At 38.7% G+C, this 26,196-nt stretch overlaps 1 protein-coding gene across 1 annotated transcript in view; it reads left to right on the forward strand.

Moving 5' to 3' along the window:
* The window catches only part of STK32B (serine/threonine kinase 32B), a 378,978-nt gene that overhangs the window by 322,869 nt on the left and 29,913 nt on the right, over positions 1-26,196 (forward strand). Inside the window, exons 7-8 of the mRNA XM_069074008.1 lie at positions 12,753-12,856; positions 23,604-23,720. Of these exons, the coding sequence (XP_068930109.1) occupies positions 12,753-12,856; positions 23,604-23,720 (221 nt within the window). The remainder of the gene's footprint in view (positions 1-12,752; positions 12,857-23,603; positions 23,721-26,196) is intronic.

Raw genomic sequence — 26,196 nt, forward strand, 5'->3', positions numbered from 1 at the left:
AAGGAGTTTCTTAGGTCATCTAGCCCAATTTGTCTACACATGACCAAGAAATTTATTTTTTAACATTCCCAACTAATGATCATGCAGTTGTAATTTGAAAATTTCCAGTGATTGGAAGGTCCTTACCTACCCGAGCTGTTCTGAATTTCAGTATTGGAAATAGGGGGCTGTTAGGAAGTTTATCTTTATATGTAGCTAAAATCCACCTCTCTACAACTTCAAAAGATTATTCCCAGTTCTGCTCTCTAGGGTCACTCAGAGGAAGAAGTCTAATTCCTTCAAATATTTGAAAATAACTTGGTGTCCCTTTTTTTTTCTTTGCTTTTGGAGGGGGCAAGGTAGGGCATTTGGGGTTAAGTGACTTGCCCCAGGTTACATGGCTAGTTTTGTGATAAGTGTCTGAGGCTGGATTTGAACTCAGGTCCTCCTGACTCCAGGGCCAGTGCTCTATTCATTGCTCCACCTAGCCACTCCAGTGTCCCTTCTTACATGCTCTCTTCCCCAAGTTAAACATCCCCAATGCCTATAGTGCACCTTATAGAGCATGATTTCAAGAGCTCTTCCCATACTGCTCAAGCCTCTTCATACCAGCTCCCACTTATTAGTCACTATTTTAAATATCTTACCCAGAATATAGCATGGTATTCTACTTGTGATATGATAAGGATAGAGAACAGCAGGACTCTCACCTCCCTCATTCTGGATACTCTATATCTGGGTGGTCTTTGGTCTAGATCAGTGTCACTGAGCCAGGAGCTGCAAAATATTGTCTCTGTGCCTTATCAATTATTTGAACAATATGCATTTATTAAGCCCTTACTATATACCAGGCACTATGCAGTGTGTTGTAAATACAATGAAAGGCAAGAACTAATTTTCTCTTTAAATAAGTTAGATGTTCCTTGCGACAGTATCATTTTTCCCCTCAGGGAACCACAATGGCATGTCTGGGAGAACTATTTAACTAAATTACTCATTCCATTTCTTCACTTATTGCTAGGTGGGGGCAATGGATAGATCACTGGGCCTGGAATCAGAAAGACTTGAGATCAAATCTGGCCTCTGACATTTGCTATGTGATCCTGGGCAGGTCACTTTCTTCTTTATGCCTCAGTTTCTTCAACTGTTAAATGGGGACAGTACTAATAGCATCTATCTCCCAGGTTTGTTGTGAAAATCAATGAGACTGGGGCAACTAGCTGGCCCAGTAAATAGAGCACAGGCCCTGGAGTCAGGAGGAGCTGAGTTCAAATTTGGCCTCTGACACTTAACACTTACTACCTGTGTGACCTTGGACAACTCACTTTACCCCAATTGCTCTGCCTTTCCCCCTCCAAAGAGACCAAGAAAAGAAAATAAATGAGATTATATTTGTACAGTGTTCAGCATATGAATGTATTAAACTGCTGCTGTTCAGTAGTTTCAGTTCTGTCCAACTCTTTGTGACCCCTTTGGGTTTTTTTTTTTGGAAGGGGGAGGGCAGGGTAATTGGGGTTAAGTGACTTACCCAAGGTCACACAGCTAGTAAGTGTTAAGTGTCTGAGGCAATATTTGAACTCAAGTCCTCCTGACTCCAGGGCCAGTGCTCTATTCACTATGCCACCTAGCCACCCCTCCTTTGGGGTTTTCTTGACAAGGATACTGGAGTGGTTCACCATTTCCTTCTCCAGCTCATTTTGCAGATGAGGAAACTAAGGCAAACAGGATTAAGTGACTTGCCCAGGGTCACACAGCTAGTAAGTGTCTGAGGTCCAGCCTGAACTCACTGAAGATGACTCTTCCTAATTGACTCTTCCAAGCCCAGTGCTCTATCCACTATGCCACCACACTGCCTTTGGATGTTTTATAAGTACTTCACAAATGCTTGCTTCCTTGTTTCCTTAAAGAGATATCTAAATTCCATTCAATATCATTCATTAAACAACCACTGATAAAATGTTTCTGATACACAGGGAAATACAATAAAATCAGCTTTACACATAGGTAAAGTAGGTATTTACCTACATGAGGTGACTTAAGGAACACCAGAAACCTCTCTCATTTTTTCTCCAAAATACTTTCCCTCCTGTAAGTTACCCATGCCTTTTATACCAGTGGGAATTAATGAATTGGCGGGGGGACTTATAGACCTCTTTCCTGAGGAAGTCTATAATAGGGCATTACTATAATACCCTTGGGAACTAATGAATTAGAAATACATATTATAAACCTGTTTCCTGAGAACCTGCTGAGCTAAGGTGGGAGAGCATTGGCCATAGGCTGATGAATTTTTTAACTACAGCACTCCTTGAAAACAATCTATTAAGATGGAAGGGAAATGCTATGTGTCTCTGGTGGCAAGATTAATGATGTTACAGATTCTTGAAGTATTGACATTAGGAATTCATACCTTTTGGGATAATGGATTATTCCTAATTCGAAAGCAAATGCAGCATTGGAGAGGATATGTATGTGAATATTTGTATGTGTTTAACCCATTGGTGAGAATCACTCTCCTAGATCTTTAATATAAATTAAACCAATTCTACTGAAATATAATAATAATTAATGCAATAACAACACAAGACACAAACACCAGATTAAGAACCCTTGTAATATGAATCATTTCTTCTTTTCTCAGGCATGGTTTCTCTTAGGTCATTTTTGTTGTTCAGTTGTTTTCAGTCATGCCTAACTCTTCATGACCTCATTTGGGGGTTTCTTGGCAGAGATACTGGAGTGGTTTGCCATTTCCTTCTCCAGCCCATTTCACAGATGAGAAATTGAGGCAAATAGGGTTAAGTAACTCAGGTCACATAGCTGATAAGTATCGGAGGCCAGATTTGAACGCAGAAAGTCATGTGTTCATGACTTCAGGCTCTGCACTTTATGCCACTTAGCTGCCTCTGAAGTCAAAAGGCCCTTAAATTGGACAGATTGGATGGGACTGAGTAGGTAGACTCGAACAGTTCCAATTTCCAGGGCAATGGAAGTCACCTTCTGGCAGTTAACTGAATAAAATTCCAGGTGCTATAAATGGCTCCTGGATCACAGAGGCAGCCCCAGACCCTGCCCTATTCTGTAGATATATAAAGACATGGACCATGTCAGTGTTGCTGCAGGTCTGAGAATATCCAAAAAAAATTAGCTCCTGATTGAGCCTGCATTTTTCTTATATCCTCTTCTTTTGCATGTAGCAACTTACATGTTGATAATGTATTCATATATTCAATTCATCATATTAATCAGCCTTGGTGTGGAGGTTAACAAAACTCTGCATGGGCTCTGGGGACTTCACATGATCCTTTATCTGGGACACTTAAAAATTGCACATTCCATCTGTTATTTTAATTAATAAAAATCTGACTCTATGCAATATCTTTCCCTGGGTTGTCTTGAGAGTTTGCCCTCTGGGACTTTATTCACCAAATCATTAACTGAACTGGTGCATTTAATATTCTGTGAACTCTTTGTGGGGTCTTTGAGCTGAAGAGCTTAAGTGACTGAAATCTACAAGTCTGTCATTTGACACTCAGTATTCACTTGGTTGGGTGTAGGAAGATTCAGATTTGTGGAGAAAATACTCACATTTGCACACACTATCTTAACATCTTATCTTGTGGTGTATGGAATAGTTATTTTTAACACCTCAGCCCTCTCCTTCATAGGGTTTTGATATTGTAAGAGACCTTAGAGTTCATCTAATCCAAGAGATTAGAGAAGGGGAAAAGACAGGTGAAAATGACCTGCCCACAATCATATAATAAATGGTCACTTACTTTCCTTCTATGATCCACACTTTTCTGGTTTTTCTTCTTTGTTTCTCTCATGGGCTAGATCCCCTATTTCCAATTCCTAACTATTGTCATTCTCCAAGATCCTGTCTTTGTTCCTTTTATAGTCTCTCCAGTAATAAAACAAACAATCATTTATTAAATGTCAGTTCTGTATACAAAGATATGGACCATGTCAGTGTTGCTGGAGGTCTGAAAATATCTGCCAAGCAGTGTGTTAGGAATAGGTGACAAAAAGACAAATGCAAAAGTAGTCCTGTCCTCAAAGAACTTATAGTCTAGTGAAGGAAGACAGCATGTAGATATATAGGTATATCTGAAATGTATATAAAATAGAAAAAGATTATTTTGCAGGGAAGACATTAGTGACTGGGCTGATCAAGAAAAGCCTCCCTTGACAATTGTATCCATCCCCATTCTCATGTCCTCTTTAGATGATATCCTTAGTTACTGGTTTTTCCGCTGGTTCCCAGATATTCATCTTATCACTTATTTTTTTAATTAAGTTATTTAGTTAAGTTATTTATTTTTAGTTTTCAGTAATCACTTCCATAAGTTTTAAATTTTCTCCCCCTTCCTCCACAAGGCAGCCTGCAATCCAATATGGGTTTGGCACATACATTCCTATTGAACACATTTTCACATTAGTCATGTTGCATAGGAGAAGTATATTGAATGAGGGAAGCCATTAGAAAGAAAAAAATAAAACAAAAAAGAAAATAGTTTGCTTCACTCTGCATTCCGATTCCATAATTCTTTCTCTGGATGTGACTGGCATCGCCCATACATTTCTAACTAATAATCTTTAATGAGTCAGATTTCTACCAGCAACCCAAATTCAGTATGTCTACCTACAATCTGTATAAGATTAAATCATCATCATCATCATCATCATCGTTATTATTAAACTCGCAGTTGGAAGGTACCTTTGAGGTCTTCTAGTCCAGTCTACAGCCAAGAAGAAATCCTTTTCTAAAATATTCTGGCAATTTCTCAATCAAGATCTGTACAAAGGCCAACAGTGTTGGCTAGCTCACTAGCACTTGAGTTGTCAACAAGAGTTTGTTAACCACTTACCATGTGCTATGCACGGTGCTAGACTTTATGGATACAAATACAAACAGAAAGCAAGACAGCCCTTGGCCTCAAGGAGCTTATATTCTAATGGGGGAAGGACACATATAAAATGAATCTGAAATTAAGGGGAACCCAAAAATACCTATCACAGTGCCATGGCAGAGAAAGTCTGAGCCCAAAAGGGCAACCTGGAGCAGAAGGAAGACATGACTCACCTGATCCTTAAGATAGAGGTTTTGTAGGAACTGGCCACTCAAAGGGAGAGGCTGTAGGACTGATGGGATACATCCAATGTATGAAGTCCAAAAGTAGAGTGATTTCCTAGGGTTATGTGGTTTCTGGGCCATTGTAGAGGAAATCTGTGAAGAGTCCATAGTACAGCCTCAAGAAAAATTAAGGCAGGTAATAAGCAGACCATTCCACTTCTGAATAGTTTTAACCATTAGGAAATATTTTCCTTATGCCAATAGAAAGTCTGTTTCTCTGTATTTTCAGTCCATTCATTTTAATTTCCCCTTCTTGGGCCAAGGAACATGAGTCTAGTCTTTCCATTTGATGACCCTACAGAGAGCTGATAACTCCTATATTCACCCCCTTCTCACTGAGCCCCTTCTTCTTGAGGTTACATGGTCCCAATTCCTTCAACCAATCCTGGCCTAGCCTGTTTTCGAGCTTCCTCACCATTTGGTTCTTTCTACCTGGTATTCTCCCACATATGATTTGGAGTTAAATAACAGCACAGTATAAAATCATGAAGACCATACATTTAAAGTTGGAAGTGAAACTGAGAAAAAAAAAAACTACCAGTTGGATGGCATTTTACAGTTTTCAAATACGCCAAAGGTGCACGTGGTCAAATGGCCAGGCCCAATTTCCTCTTACATAGGCTTGGAATTGTTGATAAGAATTGGTTTATACTTTACCTTCTGTGTGTAGTATAATTATTATTTTCTCCACTTGAGGACGTTATCAGTAATTTATCCAATGTCACATGACTTAGTAGGTAGGTAGGTGGTCTATTTGCTGTTATCTCCATGTGAGGATAAGTAATTAACTTAAAATCACACTACATAGGATCCTAGATTTAGAACTTCAAGTGAGCTTAGAGGTCATCTAGTCCAACCTTCTCATTTGTCAGAAAACTGAAGCAAAAACAGGTTAAATGACTTGTTCAAGGTCACATGGGTAGAAAGTGGCATAAACTTGGAGTTCAAAGTCCAGCCCCAGACCCTGCCCTGTAGGGGGGATATACAAAGATATGGACCATCTCAGTGTTGCTGGAGGTCTTGATGTCAGTTCCAGAGTTCTTTCCATACATGGCAACAAGGTTCAGCGCTTGGAATTCTTCTGATACCAAGTTCAGAGCTCATTCTACTAGACCAAAGGGACAAAAACAAAATCAGCACAACACTATAAAGGAAGACCTGGGTTCTGGTCTTTGCTCTACCATTTGCAGTCTTCAGGCAAATAAATTAAGACCTGATTTTCTGCATTTGTAAAATGAAGGTATGATTTTCCTCCCACTGAGGCTTGAAATTGAAATGTCATCCTTCACCCCTTACTCACTCACCTCCCATAACCAATCAAGTGCAGTCCTGTCATTTCTATCTTTGTAACATTTCTCATATGCCCCCTTCTATTTTCTGACTCTTCCACCATCTTGGTACAGGCCCTTATCACCTCACACGTGGACTATTGCAGTAGATTTCTACTGGCTCTCTCATCTCAGATCTCACCTCCTCCCACTCTAGTCCATCTTCCACTTAACTGTCATATTGATCTCCTTTAAAGGCCAGTTGAAACATATAATTCCCCAATTCAGTAATCTCCAGGGGCTCCCTATAACCTCCAGGATAAAATTGAAATCCTCTGTTTGGCTTTTAAAACCTTCTAGAACAGCTTCTTTCTACCTTTCTGGTCAACACCTTACTCCCCCCACTTGCCACAACATACATATTCTGCCATCCAGTGACACTGACTTCCTTGCTGTTCCTCAAGCTTGATAGTTTATCCACTGACTCTGAGTATTTTCACAGGCTGTCCCCCATGCTTAGAACTCTCTCCTTTCTCATCTCTGCCTCCCAGATGCCTTAGCTTCCTTCAAGACTCAGCTAAAATCCCACCTTTTACAAAAAGCCTTTCTTATCCCTACTTAATGTTAGGGCCTTCCCTTGAGATTGTCTCCAATTTTATCCTTTATTTAACTTGTTTGTACATTCTTGTTTGTATGCTGTCTCCCTCATTAGAATATGAGCCCCTTGGGGGCAGGGGCTGTCTTTTTTTGCCTTTCTATTTCCAGCACTTAGCACTATGTATGACACATAGAAGACATGTAATAAATGTTTATCAATTGACTGGTTTTCTTCCCATTTGGAGAATCTCCTATCTCCAAGCTGTTACTACTAAGTGACTCCTGAGCTACTGAGGGCCCTGGAAAGATGCAGCAGAGCTTCAACTTGTGAAGGAAGGTTATGCCTTTCTTTGTCTCCCCAGTGCTTAGCTTTGTATCACCAGCGACTGGAAAATAGTGAACTGATTGACTGACTGATGAGGGAATGAGATCATCTCTGAAGTCCTTCCACCTCCCAGCCTTTATGTACTGTGATCTAGGACATTGCCCCACTTGAACATCCTGTATGCAAAAGTATTTTCTTCCCCCTTTCCCATTCTAGCATACTTGGATTGACGACATTTATTGCAGGATTTCCAGTCAAGAATAAAACAAATCTAATAACATTTCAAATCCAACCTAAAGCTGAAGGATTTTAGGCTCAGCAGGTCTAGTCACTAAACAGCATTTTGCACCCAGTCACAGCAATCCCAGCTTTCAGTTATATTCTGAGAGCTAAATCAGGAAGCTCATAATGATCATCATTAGTGGGTTTGCTCTTTTTTTTTTGAACAGTGAAAAAGTCTTCTCAGTTTGGCAGTGTTTAGTGTAATACGTATAGTCCAACCAAGTTCATGTTGACATTTACAAGGCGGGGGTGGGGGGAAGGGAGGGAATTGGCTTTCTTTAATTTTACACTCCACATCAATGCATTTCTGAATAACTGATTACATGCCACCTCTCAGGCTTAATTCTTACTTTCTATTTAAAACCTATGCTGGCAGAATTACTCAACTACTCATGGCAATGTTTAGAACGACTTGAGAATTGATATTGGCATACCACTGGGCAGATGATGGCAGAGCTATGAGGGTTTCCACTGAGTTTGTACATAAGCAGCCAAGTTGGAGAGAACAAAAGTCAAGATCAACTTTCATCTGTCTTTTAAAAATTATTATTAAATGGAGCCTTTGGTTAAATCTGTGGAGGCAATAGAATGTAGACACCTCTAGGGCAAAGGCCATTTCATTTGTATTTGTGTATCCCCTAGAACTTAGCACAAAAACAGTCCTTAATAAAGGGTTCTTGAATAGTCTGATTATGTGAAGAACAATTTTACTGGTCTCCAAGAGACGAAGAGCCTCTTGGAGAGAGGTCTAGGTTAGGGGAAGAAGGGTTCTGGAACTATGCCAAGGACTGTGGTTCAGTTTTCTCTCCAAATCCTACTAGGCTAACTAGTGGCCTAGTTTCCATTGCCTTTCTCCAACCTGAGGACACCCTCCATGAAATTGTTCTGAATTAAAGTTGGTCTGGGAGAACTCTGTTACTTAAATATCCATTGAGTGTCCCACACTGTACAAGGCATGGGGGACCCAGAGTGTAGAGCACATGTCTCTGCTCAGATGCACAAGATATCGTGGAGAATGGAAGACCTGGGTCCCATTTTAGTATGGACATTTACTAGTGATAAGATGTTGGACAAGTTATTTCACCTCTCCAGACTTCATTTTCTTCAACTGTGAAGTTGGAACAATAATTCTTGTACTGTGTACACCCACAGAATTGCTGTAAGGTGCGTGCTTTGTAAATTTTTAAAGAGAAATTGAAGTGTGAGTTCTCATTTTATTCTCTGGATTTGGGTAGTACAGGAAAAAATAGAGTGTAATTTCCCCTGGATCCACTGCTCCTTAGAGTTTGCCTTAGGTCCTGTACCTCCCATAAAGATTGTCATGATATTGCCTTATAGGGAGTCAATGATGGAAGTGACTTTAGAACAATAGAAAGTTAGAGCTAAAAGAGGGACTTCAGAACACATTTGAAGGGCCCTTAGAAGACAGACTGTCATTGCAGGAAGGGGTTTTAGTACAGTGGATATAATAGCTAGAAGGTGCCTTAGAACAGAGAGTGTTTAAAACTTGAAGAGATATAAGAACAAATAGCTGAATCTCTTAATTTTACCCAGGAAACTGAGGTTCCTTGTCCAAGGTCACATGGCTAGTAATGGTCAGACCTAGAACCATGACTGTTCTCCTGACTCCCAAACCAATGCAATTAGTTTGCAGTATATACTTTTATATATATACTTTTGTCCTAACGAAAACTGAAACGAATTAAAATTCCTCAAATATTTGATTATGAATTTCGATGCCATAGCACTGATTATCATCTTTTGTTTAAGAAGGAGGCAGTGGAAATAGTGTTGGATTTGGCGACCTAGTTTCAGACCCTAGCTCTACCTCAGACTGTGACCATAGGCAAGTTATTTCCCATCACAGAACCAGTTTCCTAATCTGGAAAACGACAGAATTGGACTAGATGACCTCGGAGTTCTCTTGCAGTTCTAAGTCTTTGATTCTATGAAGTTACTTTCACTTTTCCTCAGTTCATTGGTATCCTCAGTTGCCTCTGAGGTAAACAACTCCCAAAGTCTCCCTTTGAAGATGACTCAGAATCCCAGAAAATTCTTTATTTTTCATAGCTTCATTGATTGGTTTAGACTCTACCACTATTATGCCCCTCCCCTTTCTCAGTTTCCTTTTGTGTGTTGTTTTCCCCATTAGATTATAAGCTCCTTAAAGGTGGGGACTGGCTTTTTTTCCCCTACTTATATCCCCAGTACTTAGCACACTTCCTGGCACATAATAGGCACTTAATGTTTATTGTATTGCATTGCTATTAATTTTCTTATGGTATAATTAGTATTACCTTACTATTGGCCATGGGCATAGAACCAAATCAACCAATAACAAAAGATGATCAAAGGATCTTAGAATTCTCGGACCTATTTTATCAAGCCCCAAACTCTCTCGTAAACAACAATCTTATATCTCAAAATGTCTATTGGATATTTCAAACTGGATGACCTATAGACATCTTAAACTCAGTATATCTAATACTAACTCATTATCTTTCCTCCCAAGACATCCTCTCTTTTAAACTTCCCCATTACTTTCAAGGGCACCTACATCTTCCCAGTCACCCAGACTCACAACTAGAGTCATCCTTATCTCCTCATTCTTTCTCACCCACTATATCCAATCAATTTCCAAGTCGTATCATTCCTAGTTTTGTAACATCTTTTTATATGCACCCTCTTTTTAACCTTTCCTGATGCCACCACCACCCTAATAAGGCTCTCATCACCTTACTCATGGACCTTACTCATGATAGCCTTTTGTTTTGTCTCCCTGCCACAAGTCTCTACCCACTCCAACACATCTTCTATTCAACTATCAAAGTGATCTTCTTAAAACACAGTTCTGACCATACCCCGCCCCACACACACACAGTCAATAAACTCTAGTGACAACATTATTACTATGGAAATGTTTTGCATAACTACACATGTATAACCTATATTGAATTGTTTGTCCTCCTAGTGGGGGTGGGTGAGGAGGGAAGAAGGGAGAGAATCTGGAGCTCAAAGTTTTAAAAATAAGTGTTAAAAATTGTTTTTACATACAACCAGGAAGTAAGATATACAGGCAATAAGGCATAGGAGTCCATCTTGCCCTACAATAAAGTAAGGGGGAGCTTGTGGGAGGATATAAGAGAGGGCAAATTGGGGGAAGTGGTATTCAATATGCTTGCCATCTTGGGTTGGGGGTAGGGGAGAGATGGGGAGAAATTTTATAACTCAAAATGGAAATGAATGTTGAAAACTAAAAAATAAAAATAAAGAAAAAAATTTAAAAATAATAATGAAATAAACTCTAGTGACTCTCACTTCCAGGATCAAGTATAAAATCTTCTGTTTAGCATTCAAAGACATTCATATATTATGCCCTCCTACATCCCCAGTGTTCTTGCAAATTACTTCTTTCCATGCACTCTGCAATCTAGTGATATTGGTCTTCATGCTGTTCTTAACGTAAGACACTCCATCTCCCATCTCCAGGCATGTTCACCTATTATACCCCCATTCCTGGAATTCTCTACTTTCTCATCTCCACATCCTGGCTTCCTTCAAGTCCCAGATAAAATTTTATCATCTACTTAAAGCCTTTCTTAATCCCTCTCATTCCATTGCCTTTCCTCTTTTTATTATCTCCAGTTGTCCTGTATATATCTTTTTTGTACATAGTTGGATTTTTTTTCATGCTGTCTCCCGTATTAGACTGTGAGCTCCTTGAAAACAGATACTTTAAGAAAAATTCTTTGTGCCCCTTAAGCATTTAACACATCAGTAAGTGCTTGTCGAGTAACTGATTCAGAATTCTATGCTCCTTTAGTCCTGTTCCATCATAAAATATAGGCAAGAGCTGCTCATCAAGCCTTTATTTGAAGACCTCAAGTAAGGGGTACCCACTACCCCCCAAAGTACCCTTTATTCAATGAATATTTGTTTATCACATCCTATGCATAAGGTCTTGTTGATGTTAAAGATATAAAGTGTAATAACAATGTCATCTTTTTTCATAAGTTTTCAGGATGGATGACTTAGACACAATGTAGTACAACCCCTTTAAACTAAATATGTACTTCTTTAGACAGAATGAACTCACCTGGAAATTGAATTTAAATGTTTCTAGTGACAACATGCTATGGCTGCACAATTATGATTTTAGCTTCTCTGACAAATACAAGATGGAATTATCTTTGCAAATTAATTTGTCAGAGATGACATGTATTTGGTAAAATATTCCTGGAATTTGAAGCATAAAATTTGGCTAGTTGGTTTAAGAGTATTACCTTGGAATAAAGGAGATAGCATTAGGCTGAGGAGACTTGGGTTCTATTCCTGGAAAAGCCACTATGTGTGACTTTAGATGCGCAACTTGATTTCTCAGGGTTTTAGATGAACCAATCTGTTAAATGAGTGGGTTGGATTTTATGGTCTCTTAAGATCCTTAGCAATTTCTTCTCCCATATCCCCCTCTTCCCTTGTCTTGCTTTGCCTTCCCTTCCCTTCCCTTCCCTTCCCTTCCCTTCCCTTCCCTTCCCTTCCCTTCCCTTCCCTTCCCTCCTCCTCCCTCCAAAATCAGAGAGGTTATATATTTGGTTGTCATTATGCCTATTGAAGACAGTAGCAACAGGATTTAGTTGCAGATCAGATAGGTACTCACACCTCATCAGTATCTTCACTTTCCTCTGGGGTAGAGTCAACAAGTCTAGGAGGAAAGAATCGAAGATGAAAGTAGTAGAAATAGCTGTATCAAGGACCCCATTCTTTTAGGTGGAACATAACTCTGAGCTTAGCATTCAAGCAAAATTGTGAATTGTGATTTGATTTTAAATAAACATTTTTATCATGCAATGGACAGGGACTGGGCTTATGATTTCCCTGGTAAGTGGAGCTCATATGTGAGGATTGACTGATTGAATGGCATCTTTTCTGCAACTTGCAGGCTTCATGAATTTCCAAGGGGACTAAGAGGTGATGTGACCTGCTTAGGACTACAAAACTAGTTTGGGTCAGAGCAGGACCTGAGCCGTAGGTCTTCCCAGATGAGAGACCGTCACTTTGTCCATGATGCCACCCACCCCACACAAACTAGAGAGAAATGCACCAATTGACCTGTGTACAGTGAGTGTGATGATCTATATCTCCTTTGTTCTTTTCTCTTTGGCAGCTCCAGAAGTTTTCCAGGTGTTTATGGATGGAGGTCCAGGGTACTCCTACCCTGTAGACTGGTGGTCCCTGGGAGTTACAGCTTATGAATTATTGCGTGGTTGGGTAAGGAATACTTGCTCTTCCCTAGAGAATGTAAGCTAAGAGTTTAGAAGAAGCTGGGTATGACCTGTAAAATAAGAGTGTAATCCCAGTAATAAGCATAAGACCTTGTTCATAGTCAGTGCTTAATAAATGTTTGTTGTTTGTGTACATGCTATGCTGTAGCTAAATCAGAGAAGAGCGCTGAGTTCAAGTGCTGGTTCTACCTCCTACATAGAAAGGTTTCACAGTATAGAGGATGGAACACAGAACTTGGAGCCAACATGCTCAAGGTGCAAATCTCACCTAAAGCCCTTACTAGTTATTTAAGCCTGAATCTCAACCTCTCTTACTGTAAGTTTCCTCATCTGCAAAATAGAGATCATGATAGCTCTTTTAAGGCTGAAAAATTGCATATATATAAAGCACTTTACAAACCTTAAAATATACAAATATGATCTATTATCATAATTCCTACATGGCTATGGTCTCTTTTCTGGGACTCAGTTTCCTTCTCTGTGAACTAATAATGATAATGGTAACAATTGCCATATAATTATTTTAATCATCACATTATGGCCTTTTGTTTTTACAACAGTCCTGTCAGCAAAATAGGTAATAAAAGTATTATTATTTCCATTTTAGAAAAAAGGGAAATTGAGATTCAGAGCATTGAATGGTATTAAAAACTCAATGTTCTTTGTAAAATAGGAGTAAATTACCTATGAGGATTCTTTCTGATGCTGTGATACTAAATCTCAGTTCCCTTATATGTTTCTCAAATATGTACTTATTGTGTATATGTCTTCCCTAGTATTTAAAACTTGAAAAAATCAATTTTAAGCCCCCTAAATTTACCAATTAGGACAACAATAATTTCCTTCAGAGCTGTTAAGTGCTACAGGCTTTTTGTGACTTTCTTTGTTCCATTGGTCTATGCCCTAAGAATGTAATCTTAGTGATAGTCTGTGATAGTCAGGGTGAGCCATAGGACATTGTCACCACCAGAGCTGATGTTGCTGAGCTAATCAGTTACTGAGAGAAGTTTATCACAGAACTTTCCAAGGCATAACTAAAGTTTCCAGGCAATAAAAAGAAGCAGCTAGATTTTCAGTCATTCCTTTTGGGTCATAACTATTCAACTCTCACAAAGAAAGACATGTATTTCCTCAAGTAAAGTGATGGCCTGATCTCTCTGGCTTTGGCTCTCTGTGGTTTCATTTTGAATTCTGCCAAGAATCTTCTTTTCAAGGAGTCTGATAGCACGTTGAATTGGCTTTCCCAATGGGGACCTTCAGTTTCTGTAGTCTGGAAAATGTCAGCTTGATGGAAGTTCATTTCTTTTTTCCCATTTTGGTCAAGATCTGCAATTTCTTTGGTGTAGGACACTCACTCATTCAACAACTTTCTATCCAGCACCTACTTATTATACAACAGACCCAATGCTAAGTATCGAGGATACAAAGATAAATAGGCAATAACCCCTGTTCTCTGGGAGCTCGCATTCTCTCAGGGGCAGACATATAAGCTGAAAAGAAAATACAAAATCTATGCAAAGTAAATACAAAATAATTTGGAGCAGAAGGGCAATGGGGGAAAATGGGAGAATAAGGAAATACTTATACTTAATAAGAAAATGCATGAATACTCATATAAGTCTAATAGTAACTATTTTTTCTAGACATTATTATTAATAAATATTTATTAGGCACCTACTATGTGATAGGCACTATACTAGGCTTTAGAAATACAAAGAAAGGCAAGATGTCCCTGCCCTAAAGGAGTTTCCATTCCAATGTGGGAAGCAACTCACAAAAGGAAACTGAGGAGGGGGAAAGTAGGAAAGGTACCCTGCCCATGGGCATGATGGAGAAGTCCAGAAGGGTGGGGGAAGGAAATGATGAGTGGAAAAAATGAAATGTGAACTGAGTTTTGAAGGAATCACGGAAGACAAAAATGAGAAAAAGACTATTCCAGGTAAGCACATTCAAAGGCATCAAAGCATCAGGTGAAATTTCGTGTATGGGGAACAGACATTAGATCAATTTATCTGGAATGGTGAGTACATGATGGGAAGTAATGGAAAGTTATCCTAGAAGTGAAGTTAACTTTGAGCACTCCTTGCCCTTAGCTCTTGATAATACACCCCTTCCCTTCCCTCCTCCCCCCCCCAGAAGTCAGAGCTTTTAAAAAAATGGGGAAGACACAGGAGGCAGCAAGTTCCTAATCACTATGGGTCTTCAAGAGAGGCTAGATTGTAGGTTAGGATATATTATATATATAACTTAGTCAAGAAGTCTTAAGGATTGGCCTGAGTTTTAGAAAGGATAAGTGCCAGGTCACACATCTACATTAGAGATAATGTTTGAACCAGTGTCTTGCAAACTCAAAGTCCTAACATTTATTCACTATACCACATTGCCTCCTGAGGTAAACAGTACCGGTCTTATTACCCCCATTTTATAAATTAGAAAACTGGCCCTCAAAGAACTTAGGACTTCTCTATTGTCAGTCCTATATGGGCAGGCTGTTTTCCATATATGACTTTTCAACTCTGACCTTGATGCTTTGGACAGGCTGTTTACCCATGCCTGAAATGCTCTCTCTTCTAATGTTTGTCTCCTGGCCTCCCTAGACCCCTTTAAGGCTCAGCTAGAATTCTCTTAAGTGGTTGAAGATGGATTTGAACCCAAGGACCCTTACTCCAAGTATCACGTTCTACCCACTGTCCCACATTGCTTCCTACAAAGACCCTGAAAACCATCATTTGTTCGAGTTTAGAACTCTCTCTCCTAGAATAGTGACTAATACATAATAAAACTGATTTGATTGTTGTTGCATCTCCCATTCTGACAGAGAGGCTTAGGGAGAAGGGAAATGGCCCTTGGAAAGTAGCAGGATGCTGATAGAAGAAAAGTCACACATTCCAGGGATCAGATAATAAATCTTGAGCCATCGCCCAGGCAGGTTGTGCTCACTTCTTTCTCTATTTTGTCTTCAGAAAATGTTCCAAAACTTCACTTGTAGGTGGGTAAAGCTCCATTTTTGTACCTAGGGCTGGAAAGGAGGTTGCTTTGCTCCATCCTGCAAGAACTCTTGTCTCTAGCCCTGGGGCCCTTGTGCCAGATGAAACACTATGTTCAGACTAGCCAAACAAGCATGTTGTTAAATTTTGTCATGCCAGATGTGCTTCCAAAACATGCCTCCTTTCTTAGCTGGGAGGAGTAGCAAACCTGGTGCAAATTCAGATAAATTCTGGAATAGGAAAGTTAAGTGAGGGAGATGATAAAATGGGGTTGGCTAGAAGAGGAATGTGGACTAGTTGGGCCTACAGGGGGTGGATAAAATGCTTTTATTTGTTCTCACAATGAAGAAAACCTCTTGGAGTTTTATTGAGCCTTCTTCGAGCTGCTTAAAGGAAACAAACCACTTGGAACACAAAGATCCTGCCTTGATATCTTATGCTGAAAACATAGCAAAGGGGTTATTGATGCTTGGAAGTCTATATTTTACTGTATGGAGAAATTAAGGGGATTACAGCATCCTGTGTCAATTTAATACAACAAGCAATATTTTATTAAACATCTATTGCAGATCAACATGTGAAGTTCTAGGAAAGAAGAAAAATAAATAAGGCCTTTGTTCTCTTCTCCCCTTCTACTCCATTTATTTATTAAATACCTTCTATGTACAGAACACTTTAAGTATCATGGGAAATACAAAGAGAGTTATGAAGTAGTTATAGAGTTGTATTCTAAAACTTATTGCTTTTTCTACTATCCTAGCAGCAGTAGGCAGAATAGGAGAAAAAAAGAAAGCCAGGGGGAGAGGTTTCTTTCAGTTCCACTGAGGCAGCTGGGTGGTCTAACTAATAGAGGACTGGACCTGCAGTGACCTTAATTCAAGTCCAACTTCAGATACTTACTAATAAGGCAAGTACCTTAACCTCTCCATGTTTCTCTTTTGCCATCTGTAAAATAGGGGTAATAATTGCATTGATTTCATAGAGTTTTTGTGAGAATCAAATGAGTTAAAATATATAAAGCACTTAACAAACTTTAAAGTTCTACACAAGTATTAGCTACGATTTATCATTATCATCTTTTTTTTTTGCTTTTTGGAGGTAAATTGAGGTTAAGTGACTTGCCCAAGGTCACACAGCTAGTTTTTGTGTTGTGTCTGAGGTCAGACTTGAACCCAGGTCCTATTGACTCCAGGGCCAGTGCGCTATTCACTGTGCCACTTAGGGGCCCCATCATCATCTTTTGCAGTGCATCATCAATTACATCATGAATTATAAATGGAAAAATAATAAAAATAATAAATAAATAATAAAAATAATTACAAATAATAAACCAAATTTATTTACATATATATAAACCAGATTAGGTCAAGACCAGGGTTTCTTTTCATGGTTGAAATCCCAGGTGCAGACACAAGTGGGAAAAAGTGATTGTTGTTTAGTGGTCAAAGTTGGCCATGTCAAAGGAGTTGATCATTTGTCTGATGCAGCCCCAAAGCTCTGTTTCTTTTTAGCAGCTGTTTGCATGTACATCCTCACCCTATACTGACATGTTGGCAGGGTCCCAGGCCAGGTCCAAGTTGCATGTCCCTAACTCAGTTGTATGAGTAAGGAATGTGTTAAGACTCTAAGAATCTGGGGGGAAGAAGCTATGTCACATTTGTTAATAATTTTGATATAAAATTGAACATTGTATTTCATGGGAGAAGTTAAAAAAGTGATATTAGTGTTCAGATGAGAGATAATTCTCTTTTAACTCAAAAAATGGGAGATAGAAAAAGGTGGGGGGTTGAGGGCAAAGGAAAAGATTTAACAGATAAGACCTTTGAAGTGATATATTTTCTTCCATATCATATTACGGCACTCATAGGGCCAGGTTCTACTTTGCCCACAGGCTACTTCCAAACCTATTTGTTGTTTTGAACATTAGTCAATTAAAGACATCGAAAATGGGCAAATAATAACCTAAGATATGTAACCCAATTCTCCATTCTATGGTCCTTAGTAATATTATTACATGTCTATGCTTAAAATTAAGAAAACAGCATTTCTTGAAAAAAATATTCTAAAATTCAAAATTTACCCCTTCAAAATTATTAGTCCTGTGAAATCAGGGTGATTTCATAGCATTTTGCTATATTAGAGAAATCTAGTAATTCCTATGCAGAACCTGGTTGTGAAACCTAAGACTGGTGTTAAAGATTATAAATGAGAGGCAATAGTGCAAGGAGTTGTGTTTTAAATCATGTTCCCTTCTTCCCCAGCTGTCCTCCATGCTTTAAATACAAATCTATAAACACGCAAAATATTCTTACATTAAATACTGGTTATAAAGATGAAGAAAACATTTTTAAAAAGAAACCCTAAGTATTTCCAATAAACAGCCCATAGCCTCATCTCATTTGATTAAAAGCTTGGATGTTCAACACCTTGTTCTTGACCTTTTCTCCAAAGATGAGCATTTATATCTTGGAGATGAGTAACTGAGACTGAAGAGTGGGAGGGAATAGGACAGAGCAGAGACAGCACCTTTCTCTAGTAGATACCTATATGGGCTGACAGATTAGGCTCTGCAAACAGACTTTGATTCTATCACTTTCCCACTCAAAATAGTTTTTTTTTATTGGTCCCTATTTTTAATAGGTAAAGATGACTCATTTCCTGGAATTAAATCCATTTAACTCAACAAAAAGTTATTAAGTGACTACTACATGTCAAGTTTTCTGGTCACAAAGATGAAAAAATGATACACCCTGCCCTCCAGGAGGGTAGAATCTAACAAAGACCCAACATGTACACAAGTAAGTGGATACAAGGTACCATGTAGTGAGGGCATCGGTGATCTAGACAGTATTCTAGGAGGATTTGACAGGGAAGAGAAGCACTCTCACATGAGAGGCTCAGGGAAGACTTCCCAAGGACATGGGCACATGAACTAGTCTTTAAAGGATCAGAAGAATAGAAGTGCCTTTCTATTGTCCTGTGTGCGGTCTTAATTTTCAGTTCTTTGCAGAGCCCTGTGTCACACGTCTCACAACTATGTACCAGCAGTAGAAGACATGAAAATGATGATTTCTAAATCGTGTGGAGGAGTTGCAGTCGCCATCACTGGGGAGACTATTCTAATTAAGGAACTCATAGATTCCAATGCGCATTTAAAGTTCAAGGAATAGGGAAGAATCTGAGAAAATGCAGGAAGTTGGGAACGAGCATAATGAGCTCAGGAGAAAGCTCATCATTAATTTTGGGGTGTAAGGTTTGATGTAAAATATTGCTGGAAAGGTAGGTAAAACTAGCTTTTGTAGAACTTTAAATGTCAGACTGAAACCTTTTTTATAGCATAAGCAATAGGGGGCTGGTGCAGATTATTTTATTAAGATAATAAGGCAATCAGACTGAAAACATTAGAAAGATTCTATTTCAGGGCATGTGAAGGATAGATTAGAAACAAAAGGAGTCTAGAAATCAGGAAAACTGTTACAAGGCTCTTAAACCTAAGAACTCTGATCTGTAGTGACCAAACATGATTCCAGAGGACTAATGGTAAAGTCTGCTACCGACGTCCTAGCAGACAGGTGATGGACTCAAAATATAGGCCAAAATATATACTTTGGGATATGGCCAGTGTGGGGAATTTATAGTGTTTGATTGAATACACATATTCATTAGAAGGTTTTTTTTTCTGTTTTGGGAGTAGATATAAGGTAACAAGGGGCTAGGGCTACTATAATCAAAAAAGGAAGAAAGAAAAGAGAATAATGGAATTTTTTTTAATGTGCAAAAGAAAACAGGATGATCAGATAAAACATCATAGAAAAGCAGGACAGTTTTGAAAGTTACACATTTAATTTATTATATAATTTAAAAGAAGTCCAACCTCTACATAATAGAGATTCTCAGATCAATCTACAATCCTATTTTTGTGTTATAAGCAAATGTTCATTTTATTTAGTCTTTATCATAAAAATATTTATTATTATGGTGGTGACTAGGTGGCACAGTGAATAGAGCACCAGCCCTGGAGTCAGGAGGACCTGAGTTAAAATCTGGCCTCAGACACTTAACACAAAAACTATCCAAGTGACCTTGGGCAAGTCACTTAACCCCAATTGCCTTCCCCCCAAAAGACAAAAAAATTATTATTATTTAATGATGTTCTTATCATAGTCAAGGAAAGAGATGATGAGAGGCTATGATAGTATGATAGCATTGTGAGTAGAAAGGAGAAAATAGGAGTTTAAGACTATGGAGGTAGAATTGGCAAGACTTGGCACCTCCACACTCTGGCCCTAACCCACCTTCTCAGGGTGATCTCACGACCATGACATTTGAACCCTTTCATGCCAAAAAGAAATGAGGACTATGAACTATAAATTCATTCACATTATGTGACATTTTAAGGTTTGCTTACACCCACCAAGTGCCTCACCATTTTCCTGTCAGTGATATTTATTTTCAGTTCTTCTTCTGGTGTTATATAGCTGTTACTGGTTGTATAACTGTGAGACTTGGAACACAAGGATCATCAAGGACCTGAGAATGAAGATGGCACAGAGGGCAATAGGTGCAAAGTGGGAAGCAGGCTACAGTCTAAAACTAATAAGAAATTTTGAGAGATGGGTATGAAGGATATTATCAGAGAAATGTGTAGTCTAAAATGAAGATAGGTGAGGGATAAAAAGTAGACTCCAATACTCTCCTTGTGATGCTAAGATAAAGTGGGGCAGGACTCCAACATATTGGGTTGATCTCCTATAATTAACTTATGGGACATCATGGAAAATAGTAATGTGGGGGGGTTAGGCATGGATGGGTTGGGGTCTGAATCATTCATTCAATCAATCAATAAGCCTTAATTTAGCATCTATTTTATGTCAGACACTGTTAGGTGCTGGGAAAACAAGTACAAAGAATAAAACAGTCCATACTCCCAAGAAGCTCACATTATAATAGGCTAGACATTGTGTATTATCTATACACACATACATACAGAATAAATCAAAAGTGAATAAACACACACATACAGTCATTAAAAGGCAGTTTGTGAGGGAGAACATTAGCAGCTAGAGGCAGAGGAGGGATATGGAAAGGCTTCATGCTAAAGATGGTGCTTGATGTTCATCTTCAAAAGGAAGAGTTCATGCCAAGCATAGGAGATAACCAGTGTAAAGGCAAGGGAGATGGGAGATAGAGTGCTGTGTGTGAAGAATCAAGAAAAGGCCAGTTTGGCTGCTGCATTGCAGAGTGCAAGAAGGGAAGTAATTTCTAATGAGGCTGGAAAGATATATTGTCACAGGGTTCTAGAGGGACCATCACTGCAGGAGAGGAATATACAAGTTCATGTCATCATGGATCCATTTAAGCACTTTGGTTATTTAAGGATTGCAAAGTGTTTCATCAAAGGTACCTCGTCTGATCCTCACAACAACCTTGTGAGGAAGGTACTCTTATTATCTATTTTACAGGCTGAGAAATTGAAGTTTATAGAGGTTGTGACTTGTTCATGATCACTTGTACGATTTAGGAGTTTTAGTGTCTGATCTTCCAGATTCTCTGTTTAGTGTTCTATCTATCACTATATCGTGTTCAGTTTAATGATTCTATAGACTTTTATGGAACAGGGTAACGAGTTAAATACTTAGGGGGAGATACAACTAAGTCATGGTCCTTATCCTCAAAAGACTTACAAATTACTTGGGATGGATGGTGGGAGGCAGGATAAGTCATGGGTAGAGGAGATGTTGAGGAACAGGAAGAAGCGAAGCATGACTCAAGTTTTGGGCTTGAGTGACTAAGAGACTGATTGTGACAATTTAATAGGAATAGGAATATCCAGAGAATGAACAGATTTTGTCAGGGAAAAGATAAGTTCAGTTCGGGACATCTCATTGTTCTGCATTATTTGTTTATGCCATTATTTGCCTTGTCATGTGTATAGTGCTTCTTACTCCCAGCTAAACAGCAAACTCTTTGAGGAAAGTGACTGAGTCACTCTGTACTCCCCACAGCTCTTGGTGTAAGGCCTTGCAAATAGTATAGAAAACAAGTTAGAGATGGAATGGACTTTAAAATAGAAAATTTTGGAGCCAGGAGGAACTTTAGAACATGGACTTTCTGACCTGAGAGAAAGGTTCAAACTTATTTTGGAACCCTGATTTTACAGAGAAGAGCCAGGGAAGTGGAGGGAATTGCTAAAGTTAATCACAAACCTATATAGTGGGAGAGATAAAACTTTAATAAAGATCTTCTGACTCATACTCTAATCTTCTCATTTTTCGCAGCTGCATCCTTAGACACTCAATGACTCTCAAGAAATTTCAGTTTTGTAGTGGTCTATAACTTCTTTATCTATGTAGATGGTCTTTTGGGGGGGCAGTGACATATAGGGGTACAGGTTGGTGATTTCATGATATATGGAAGGACCTGTGAAGAAATTGCCACTATCTGCCAATGTAGATTGGCAATCATTGTACAATATGTGATGTTAGAATGGTCCCTGGGGCCAGTTTATATACCTATTTCAGGATTATATACAGTATTTACCAGAGAGGAGATGGTCTTTGAGAAGCGCTGTGATCCAAAGTTAATCATTCTGAACTTAGACAAAGATTTTACCTTTAAATCTTTTAAAAAATGATTTCCCCCAAAGCTAAGTTCTGACCAAGAGCCCCCTAAATAGCAATAACTCTCTATTACCCCCATTATTAATATAAACTTGTTGTTTGGCATTTAAATTTCTTTCCAACCTTCCTATAATCCCACACTTCTTACACATTACTCTCATCCAAGAACTCTAAGGTCTATTTATGTTGGACAATACTCACTGTCTGTCACACATGACATTCCATATAACATTCATTATCTTCTCCCCAAACTCACATCTCCGTCTTTTATTTTTCTGTGGATCATCATCCTTCAGTTCACCTTGGTTGTCTTTGATTCTTCTCTCTTTTGACCCATATTCAATCAGTGGCCAAATCTTGTTAATTCTTCTCTACCATATAGCTCTCCTTAGTCCAGGCCCTGATTCTCTCTCATCTTTTGTACTACTTATACCCCATTCCTAGAATGTTCTGCCTCTTCTTCTCAGTCTTTTATAATCTGTTGCTTCCTTTAAGACTCAGTTCAAATCCCACCTTCTGTGGGAAGCCTTTTCCAGTTCTACCAACTATTAGTGATACATTCTCTGAAGTTACTTTCCATTGTCCCTGTATGAAAGTTTCTTGTACACCTATTTATATACATGTTGTCTCTCCCATAATAATGTAAGCTCCTTGAAGGCAGCAACGGTGATGTTTTCTTTAGATCCTCAAAGCTAGTGCCTGACACATAGGTGCTTAATAAATATTGATTGAATCATGGTTGATTAATTAGATCCTCAGAAAAGAGAAGCAGTTAATTACTAGCCCCAAATTTGAACATTTTTCCTGCCTAAGAAAATGTGCCAGAGCTTATATTCCACTGACAGAGTCCTCTAGAACCTGCATAGCTTGAGGAGGCATCAAGGAAGGGATTAAGTGAGGGAATAATAACTCACAAATTTATGTAGCTCTGTAAGTTCTAAAAAGCATTTTCCTCAATTCTCCATTGCAGTCCTTGATAGGGCAAACATTCTCATTTTATAAATGAGGAATCAGAGACCCAGAGAAATGAAATTATTTTCCCAGGGTCACAAGGCTCAGGTGACAGAGGGATGAATTCAATAGGAAGGCCAATATCTAATGTCTTTTTTTTTCCTTTTGTTTGCAGAGACCTTATGAAATCCATTCGGCCACTCCAATCGATGAAATCCTCAACATGTTCAAAGTGGAACGAATTCACTACTCCTCTACCTGGTGTAAAGGAATGGTTGCGTTATTGAAAAAGGTAAGGGAGGGGAGACTCACAAGGGTTCAAGGCCAGGCTCAGTCTCTGGAAATCCAAAGTTCCAGGACCCCTCTGTGAACCTGATAAACTGGAAGCCCCTAGTTATCTTTATTCCCCACTTCACAGACTTGCCTTCCACTACCTGTTAGGCTAGCCAACTTTTCATGCACAGAACTTTTTAAAAATTACTAAGTAAATTAAATTTGTTTAATTTATTTATTAAAATTAAAATTTATACATTTATAAAATTAAATTTATTTAGTATGAGTTATTAATTAAGTACTGTTATGTTCAAAGTACTTCTAGGTACTAAGGATACAAAAATGAATGAAAAAACAGGTTTTATATATATGCATATATGAACTTTTATTATATATGGGATGAGTGGGTGGGATACAACTTATGACTAAATAAGTGCTTATATATGCATATATACACATATACATATATATGCAGGTGTGTATGTATGCTATTTTGGAGGAGCAATGGAGCCCTGCCAATTAAAGGATTCAAGAAAGGCACTGAAGGAAGCTAGGGGTTTCTAAATAGCCAAGACAAGGCATAGGGGACAGTTTCAATAGAGTTATTGGGGCAGGCTGTAGGTGTCTGACTGGAGAACAGCAACTTATTTAGTTGGCTTGGAAACAGAGTGGTTAAAAAGGAATAATGTACAATGACCTGGAAAAGTAGGCTTGAATCAGATGGTAAATGGTATTAAATATCAAACTGAAGAATTTGTATTTTTTCATTGAGGATCTAGGAATTCCAGAAGGTCTTTGAGCAGGAGAGGGACATGATCAGTCTTGAGCTGTAAGAAAACCATTTTATCAGCTCCGTAGAAAGCAGACTGGGAGGGGAGGCAACTAATAGAAGTCTAGAAGCTGGGAGTCTAATGAGGAGACTCATAATTGTCAAGAAGAGAGGTAATGAGCGTCTGAACTAGGGTGGTGACTGTGGGAGTATACAGAAAGGGACTAAAGAATGATGTATCGTAGAGATAAATTCAACAAGACTCAACAACTGATTAGATATGGGGTGCATTGAGGGAAAGGACAGCTGGAGGTTGTAAATGGAGGAGAAGGGGAGGATGGTGATGGTTTCAACAGAAAAAGAAAAGGAGGAGGTATGAGTTTGGGGGAAGATAACAAAATCTGTCCTGGGCAGGTTGACTTTCAGATGTATACAAGACAGCCAGTTGGGTATATGCCACATGCTGCTGGTAAGAAGAGACTAGGGGACAGAGGAGAGAATAGGGCTCTCTATAGATCTTGGAGTTATCTACATGCCTATTAAACACAGAGAAGCTGATTAGATCAGTAAGAGAGAAAAGAAGGTGATTCAGGAGGGAGCCATGAAGTATACCCACAGTCTGCCAATAAGCATTTAAGTGCCAAGAATTGTGATAAGGGCTGAGGATACAACACACTCCCCCCCAAAAATAGCCCCTGTTCTCAAGAAGTTCACAGTCAAATGGGAGGAGACAATATGCCAACAATTATGCACAAAGAAACTATATGGAGAATAAATGGGACATAATCAACAGAGGGAAGGCACTAGCATTGAAGGGCATCAGGGAAGGCTTCTCCTAGGTGGCATTTTAGATGGAATTTGAAGCCAGGAAGCCTTGACTAGTGACTGGCAATAAAGGATGAGAACTTTATTCTATATTTAAAAGGAATGGCTACTTGTACACAATAGATTTTCAGTTTCATGTACAAGCAACCATTTTCCCCCTATTCTACTAAGTTATGGAAGTGCTTGATTTATTTCTTAAATTCAAAATAATATAAAAATTTTTAAAAATTAAAAGACCTCTTATTAGAGATGTAATTCTTTTGTAAATTTCAAAGCCATGGGGAATACAAAATCCCTTTTTGAATTTGTACCTAGGGAAAAAGAAAATCCTGTGAAAATTTCTGCAAACAAAAAGAAAAAAAAACTTTAGTTCTTTATTGTTGAGCTCTTTTGCATATAGAAACCTACTTTCCCACTTTAGCCAAAGTGAGCCATACTAGCTAGCCTACTTTTCTATAGAATTTTATAGTTACAAAGCACTTTCCCCACTAATGTATGAAGTGGATAATTACAAATATTATTATACACATTTTTTTCAGATTATAATGCATACTTATACATCTGCTAATGTGTACATTAGCAGAACTTGGGAGATGCAAAGTTTAGATAAGACTTGGTACTTATCTTGATGAAACTTATAGCTTATTAGGAAACTATGACAGAGATCTCTTATCTTCACTACATGGATCCTGAGGGGGAAATCATTAAAGACTGGGAGGCAAAGAAAGTTTCAGGAAGGAAGTGGCATCTATGATGAGCTTGAAAGGATGAGTAAGAATTTGGCGGAGACCTGGGAACAACTTTAATTTTAAAAGGCCAAGGGTTACCCACTGCATCCTGGGCCATTGCCAATCACCTTGACTTTTTTCTTGCCCCTGGGCTTTGGTGACTCTGGAGGAGA

The sequence above is a fragment of the Petaurus breviceps genome, unplaced genomic scaffold (assembly GCF_028583685.1).
Source record: "Petaurus breviceps papuanus isolate PSGF00001 unplaced genomic scaffold, PetGlider_PUasm1.0 140, whole genome shotgun sequence".
Classification (NCBI taxonomy): domain Eukaryota; kingdom Metazoa; phylum Chordata; class Mammalia; order Diprotodontia; family Petauridae; genus Petaurus; species Petaurus breviceps.